Source organism: Echinops telfairi, unplaced genomic scaffold, assembly GCF_000313985.2.
Source record: "Echinops telfairi isolate 266 unplaced genomic scaffold, ASM31398v2 ScPeMD7_10;HRSCAF=50, whole genome shotgun sequence".
Taxonomy (NCBI): Eukaryota; Metazoa; Chordata; class Mammalia; order Afrosoricida; family Tenrecidae; genus Echinops; species Echinops telfairi.
This window is the reverse complement of record NW_022103907.1, coordinates 12758419-12765912: the sequence shown is the minus strand read 5'-3', so window position 1 is coordinate 12765912 and position 7494 is coordinate 12758419. Positions and strand designations below refer to the sequence as shown.

The 7494-nt window shown below is 40.4% G+C and overlaps 1 protein-coding gene across 1 annotated transcript in view; it reads left to right on the top strand.

Moving 5' to 3' along the window:
- Positions 1–397: 397 nt before the first annotated feature.
- DHX57 (DExH-box helicase 57) overlaps positions 398–7494 on the top strand; it is a 68972-nt gene continuing 61875 nt past the window's right edge. The window contains 2 exon segments of the mRNA XM_004711121.2: positions 398–630; positions 6264–6422. Coding sequence (XP_004711178.1) covers positions 425–630; positions 6264–6422 — 365 coding nt within the window. The 5' untranslated portion in view covers positions 398–424.

Below are 7494 nucleotides of genomic sequence, written 5' to 3'. Positions count from 1 at the left end.
TAAGGGGAAGGTGGAGTAGAAAGGGAGAGCCAATCACAGTGATCTATCTATAACCCCCTCCCTGGGGGACAGACAACAGAAAGTGGGTAAAGGGAGATGTCGGACAGTATAAGACATGATAAATAATAAGAATTTATTATTTATAAATGAGGGAGGGGGCACGGGGATGGAGGGGAAAAAATCAGGAGCTAATACCAAGGGCTCAAGTAGAAAGAAAATGTTTTGAGAATGGTGAGGGCAACAAATGTGCTTGACACAGTGGATGGCTGGGTGGTGATAAAAGTTGTACGAGCCCCTAATAAAATGATTTTAAAAATAAATAAATAAAAGCAGAATAAAGTAGGTTGGTTCTGTAACTTTGACACACATGAATTAGTATATTATTCTGGCTTATGATAACTCTGTTTTTCTCTTTCAGGTGAAAATGAGCTCTTCAGCAAGAAGAAAAGGAAAACCAGGCAAAGGAAGTGGCAAGGGGTCTTCTAGAGGAGGAAAAGGAGGCAGGAGTCACAGTAGTAAATCCCATGGGGGTGGCAGCAGCGGTGGTGGCAGCAACAAAAAGGCCTCAATTGGGATTTGGGATGGTGAAGATGACTTTTGTATCTTCGGTGAATCACGGCGTCCATCCAGGTCATTGTACCCTTTAAATGTTCTCATGTGGAGACTCTGTCCATCTCTAATGTTTGGAGCAACAGGTGGTTGAGGGCAGGGAAAGAAAGGTCAAGTTAACTGTTCCTCTTATTTTAAAGCTTGGTATTCCTCCCTTGTATAATCTCTTCTGAAGGTATGAGAATAATGCCCAGCTTTGGTGTGGTGGGTTGCTTGGTTAGGTTTAAATCTGAAGGTAACTGTTAGCTTCTGCCCCATGCGATGAACTGAGTATAATGGCTATTATTGCACTCTGTGTTACCAGGAAAGTAAGCATTGGAAATGATAGAAATGATTTTTAATGTTCCTGGGTATTATAAGTTGATATTAAAATTGAGGTCTAAATATGCACTTTCATGTTGATAAATGATAGATTTTCCAGTCAGATCAGCCAAATCATCGAGACAGTCGTGTATAGCAGTAGGTGCTTAAATATAGCTTAAAATTACCCCAGAAAAGCATATGCAGTGCTGTATACTTTGTGCAATATAGCTTAAAATTGTATATTTTTTGTATACTGACCATAAAACCTAACCACTAAGTTAGATGCAACTCCATTGATTTCCTATACCTCAGAGCTTTGAATGTTCGTTCATCCAGCAAACATTTACTGAGGGTCAAGTAAACACTATCTTTAGCACCAGGTTACAGCAACGAGTAAACTATTGCCCTTGCTTTCATAGGGTGGTATGACCATAAACAAATATATGACATTACACTTGGTAAGTACTGTGAAGAAAAGTAAAGGAGAGTAAAATGATAAAATCCCGGAAGGGCATTGCCATTCTGTGTAGAAAGGTTAGAAACTTCTCTAATAAAGAGTCATTTGAGCAGATACAAGAATGAAGTAACGTAGTGAACCATGCAGCTGTCTTGAGAGCACAACATTCAAGGCAGAGGGAAAAATAAGTGCAGAACCTCTGAAGCAGGGAAGTGGGTGGGCAATGCAGACAGTTCAAAGAGGCAAGGCAGTGTGGGACATAGTAGGTCATTATAAGGACTTGAGCTTGGGCTTTGGATAAGATGGGAAGCCACTTAATGGTTTGCGATCAATCCCTCTGGCCAGGATTCCTATTTCCAATGTACGCCTTTGTGTAAAGTAGAGAATAGTGACCTTTCCTCCGCCCATGTGTAGCCCCACACCAGGATGCAGTGGACGGTGTGGAAATATACTGTCGGGGAGCATGGGTTGAAATCGGGGAGATTAGTTCACAGGCTCTCTCCCAGTGAAGATATCAGATAAACAGACTAGTGTACATGCATGGAGTCCAGGAAAAAGATGTAGGCTAGACAAGTAAATATGTGAGTCCTCTATGAATAAAGGAGTCTTAAAGTCATTAGTCTGGGTAAGAGCCTGTTAGGGAGTGGATATAACTAGTGAAGAGTTTGAGCGCTTTGGCATGCCAGGCTTTAAAGGTACAAGAGATTAAGAGAATCAAATGGGATTGAGAAGGATTTGCAAGTTAAGTAAAAGGAAAACTGCCTATGATTTCTAAATGCCAAAGGATAAAGGTGGCTTAAAAGAGAGAATGATTAGTTTTTAAAAATGTTTCTCATAGATCAAGAAAATGAGCACTGAGAATTCCCCCCTGGATGTGGTGTGGCAATGGTGGGCATCCTGGTTAACCTTAACAAGAAATGCATTGACAGACGTGAGTGGAGAAAGAAATCTCAACTGGATTGTGTTTAGGAAAGGAAGAGGAAAGAAAGAGACAATGATTTAGAAAACTCTTACAATTTTCCTGTAAAGAGGATAGGGAGAGAAATGGGAAAATGGGCAAAGTGGGTGGAGCATGTACAGTCAAGAACTTTTAAAAATACTTTTATTGTGAATTAGGTGAACATTTGCAGAGTAGATGATCACTTTTGTATTCAACAGCGTTTCGAACCTCCCAATGGCTGCCTTGTTTCCATCCTCGTAGCTGGTTCCCTCTGGTTGGAGATTGCCTTCACCTTCACCCAAGTAAACACCTGTCTGCTCTCTCGCCTATGACTCTCCTTCACCCCCCACCCCTGGTAACCAGCAGTCTGTTTGCTTCAGTGTGAAAACTTTCTCTTGATTTTCTTATAACAGTGGTCTCATAATATCTGACCTTTTGTGAGTGACTAATTTCACTCAATATAATGTCCTCTGGGCGTATCTAAGAAAGACTTTTTTTGGTAACATGGTAGACCTTCTCCAGCATGTCTGTAAGCTAATGAGAATTGTCCAAAAAATTGTTAAGCACTGATAATGCAGAGAGGAGGCTAAGTGCTGTGGTGATTTTCTTGAGGAGATGAAGGGGACTGGACCCGTGTACACATACGGGGATTGACAGTAGGCTCGGGTATGGCTCATCTTTAGTAACAAGCAAAGTACATGATGTACAGATACTGGAGATGAGACCAGGATGTGCAAGTTCTTTTTCTCTCTTCCTTCCTCCCTCTTTTTACTAATCAGGGGGAAATGATCAGCACATCCAAATTGTAAGAATTTCTATAAGACCGTTGGCCTGAGCTCTTCAAAAATCAATAGTTATTAGGAAGCATAATAATTAAATGCCACTTTTTATTGAATGTAGCATCAAAAATCTTTACAAAAGATATTGAATCAGTTGGGATATTTGAATATAGATGATACATTATATTGCATTATCGGATCAATGTAATGGTATTCTCAGATTTTCAGAAATACATGCTGTTGAGTATTGAACGATGAAACATAATACGTATTCAGATGGCTCAGTACTATGTGAATCTTCATATGTAGAGGGATAGTGGGTATTTTTGTTTGCATAGGCGTGTGTGTGTGTGTGTGTGTGTGTAGAGAGAGAGAGAGAGAGAGGGTGAAACATATATTTGTGTGTTTGTCCATGTTGTACATTATTAACCTTTGGTGGATCAAGGTAAACAGTGTTTATCATACAAATCAGCATATTTTTCTATTTAAATTTTTTCAAAACAAAAATATCAGGAGAAATGCATTTTAGATGGCATCATGTTTTAAAACTTGCAACTAGATCATTGAAAATCCTAATCAATTCTGTTTTCTCTTTTGTTGTACTATTTTATAAAGGCTAACGTGAATCTTTTCAAAGTTCCAATAATGTGTTGGATTTTATATGCAGATAAATTTTCAGGTATTTTTCACTAGAGTTTTACAAATTTCATAAAATATACCCCCCAAAAGAAGTAAATAAAATTATTTTTATTTAGGACTTGTTAAATAATTAAAAGAGCCCCTAAAATAAATTCTAAAAATGAACAACTGGTGAAATAAATGATGATACAGCTATATCTATCTCTATGCAACCATTTGAAATTATGTCGTGGGAGGATATTTAATCTAAGAAATTCTAGTGTTATTTTGATAAGAAAATAAAGCTATTTATAAAAATTACACATATAGTGCAATTAATTTAAAATTTATATGTATATGAAAAGGAATGATATAATTTAGGGTGGTTTTTCTAAGGAGCCTTGGTGGCAGAGTTGTTAAAACACTTGGCTGCTAACTAAAAGGCCAGTGGTTTGAATGCAGCAACCAGTTTGTGGGAGAAAGACGTGGCAGTCTTGGGGGGGGGGGGGAGACGTGGGAGTCTGTGGGTGAAAAAAAAGACATGGCTGTCTGGGGGGAAAGACGTGGCCGTCTGGAAAAAAGAAAGACGTGGCTGTCATTGGGGGAAAGACATGGCGGTGTGCTCCTATAAAGATTTACAGCCTTGGAAGTCCCCTGGGGCAGTTCTACTCTGTCCCACAGGGTTTCTGTGAGTGGAAATAGATTGGATTGCAGCAAGTTTGGTTTGGGGTTTTTGTTTTCTTTTTTGTTCTTTACTTTTTATTCTTTATTTTAATTTTATAATTATGCAATAATGATAATACAGGTAAATGTTTTAAAAATTGGGACAGATATTCACATGGTAGATAAGACTTTTTTCAGGTTGAATGCGATAGGTACTTGTGTATATGGTGTATTTCTTTTCAAAGCCCTAGCAGGGAGTCATTTTTTACATAGTCCTTTCCAGAGGATTCTTGAGGTAGTGACACCAGCTGTAATGATTGAGAACCGGATCAGGTTCTCTTCAGGAGTACTGAGGTAATGAAGTCCAATGAGTACTGTAGAAAACAGGAGATTCTTGGAAATAGATTTATAGGTTTAGTATTAAGGTAGCAGATGGGCATTGGGCCCCCACTCAAGTACTCCCTCAATGCAAGAATACTTTGTTCTATTAAACTGGCATTCCATGAAACTGGCATTCCATGATGCTCACCTTCCTGACATGATCGCTGAAGACAAAGCGGCTATATGAGCGGATGTGGTGAAGAAAGCTGATGGTGCCCGGATATCAAAGGATATAACATCTGGGGTCTTAAAGGCTTGAAGATAAACAAGTGGCGATTTAGCTCAGAAGCAACAAAGCCCACATGGAAGAAGCACAAAAGCCTGTGTGATAAAGAGGTGCCGATGGATCAGTTATCAGACATCAAAGAACAAAAAATCATATCATTGTGTGCTCACCTCCCTGATACGATCACTGGAGACAAATGGGTGCTTAAGCAAATGTGGTGAAGAAAGTTAATGGTGCTCAGCTATCAAAAGATATAGTGTCTGGGGTCTTAAAAGCTTGAAGGTAAACAAGCGGCCATCTAGCTCAGAAGCAACAAAGCCCACATGGAAGCACACCAGCCTGTGCAATCACGAGGTGTTGAAGGGATCAGGTATCAGGCCTCATCAGAACAAAAAAATCTCATCATTTTGAATGAGGGTGGGGAGTACAGAGTGGAGACCCAAAGCCCATCTGTAGGCAATTGGAGACATCCCCTTATGGAAGGGTCGTGGGGAGGAGATGAGCCAGTCAAGGCGCAGTGTAGCAACAATAAAACATACAACTTTCCTCTAGTTCCTAATTGCTTCCATTCCCTCCCCCACCCCCCAACTATCATGATCCCAATTCTACCTTGCAAGTCTGGCTAGACCAGAGGATGTACATGGATACAGATAGGAACTGGAAACAGAGGGAATACAGGAAGGATGATCCCTTCAGGACCAGTGGTGAGAGTGGTGATACCTGAAGGGGAGAGGGTGGTGGGACAGTGGGGTAGAAAGGGGAAACCGATTACAAGGATCTGCATATAACCTCCTCCCTGGGGGACCGACAACAGAAAAATGGGTGAAGGGAGATGTTGGACAGTGTGAGATATGACAAAATAATAATTTATAAATTATCAAGGGTTCATGATGGAGTGGGGATCGGGGAAGGGGGGGAAAATGAGCTAATGCCAGGGGCTTACGTGGAGAGCAAATGCTTTGAGAATGATGAGAGCAATGAATGTACAAGTGTGCTTTACACAATTGATGTATGTATGTATTGTGGTAAGAGTTGTATGAGCCCCTAATAAAATGATAATTTAAAAGGACGTGTGAGCCCCCAATAAAATGATTTTTAAAAACCAAAACAAAATAATAAAAACAACAACAACAAAAAAAGAACACAGGAGATTCTCTTCACAGCCCTTGTGACCATTGGCAAGAGAGTTGACGATCCTGTTGGTACTGTTTGTATTTGGGGACTCTGAGGTGAGTGTGAGTTCCCGTTGTGGGTAACTGTGTGACTTTGCCCTCCTGTCCTCCGTAGGCCCAGCAGCAGTAGCACAAGCAAAGGAGAGGCACGCCCCAAACGGAGGCAAGAAGCCAAAGTGCCCCTTCAGACTCTGCACATGACTTCGGAGAACCAAGAGAAAGTGAAAGCTCTTCTCCGAGACCTGCAGGAACAGGACATCGATGCTGGATCTGAGTAAATTATATCTTATCTGAGCCATTCTTTGAGCCAATTGTTAAGGAGAAGGTGTTGCTGGTTTGAAGATTCTGCACCTCCTTGAGACACTGGGCGAACACAGATCATGTTGTAGCCTCATCGTTAGTTAAAAAGAAGCCCCGAGAAACACAAGAACAGTGATTCAGTAACAGTTTTAGAGTGTGTTTATCTTGCAGCATCTTGAGCAATGATACAAATTACCTTCTCAATTTTATTTTTCAGTTATTCCTTTATATTTTAATTTTATTGTTGTTGTTTTGAAAATACACAGGAAAACATACCCCAATTTAGCTGTTTTGACATGTTCCATTTAGTGGCATTGACTACATTCTGAGTTGTTTGACCATTCTAACCTTCCTTTTCTGAGTTATTCCTCATTAACATAAGTTCACAGCTCCCCAAAGTTCCTAATTAAGCTTTCAAGTTGCTGTAGTCTATTTGAGCTAATATAGATGGTTGTTAAAAGAGCATACTGCTCACGGCAGACATTTTTTGCTACTTGAAGTGAAACTGTTTGGTTTTAAGAAGACATCAGGTGATAATTTTGGTTTAAGGTCTCAAAATTATCTCAGGGAAATAGTTTGAGGGGTTCTGCTAACATTCAAGGCTAGAAGACATCTGGACTCAATGGGAATTTGACATTCTCTTCTGAGTTTACCCCCTTTTGATCAGGAAGGATCCCTAGTGATGTAGTGGGTTGTGCACTGGGCTGCTGGCCACAGGTCAGCAGTTTAAAACCACTAGCTGTTTCTTGAGAGAAAGATGAGGCTTTCTACTCCCATAAAGAGTTACAGTCTCAGAAACCCACAGGGGCAGTCCTGCTCCAGGCGCGATGAACCAGAATCAGCCCAGTGGCAGTGAGTTTGAGTTTTTGATCAGGATTTTTCTGTAGAGTATTTTACCAAAATCCCCAGTAATCAATTTCTTCGAGTTTCATGGCACAGAGGGCAGCTGTTCACCAAGGCAATTAGCCACTTACTCCGTGGTCTTCTCTTATTCCTGCCTTGACTTTTCCCTCTCTTGTTCCAGGTGAGTAGAGACTGGTTATTGT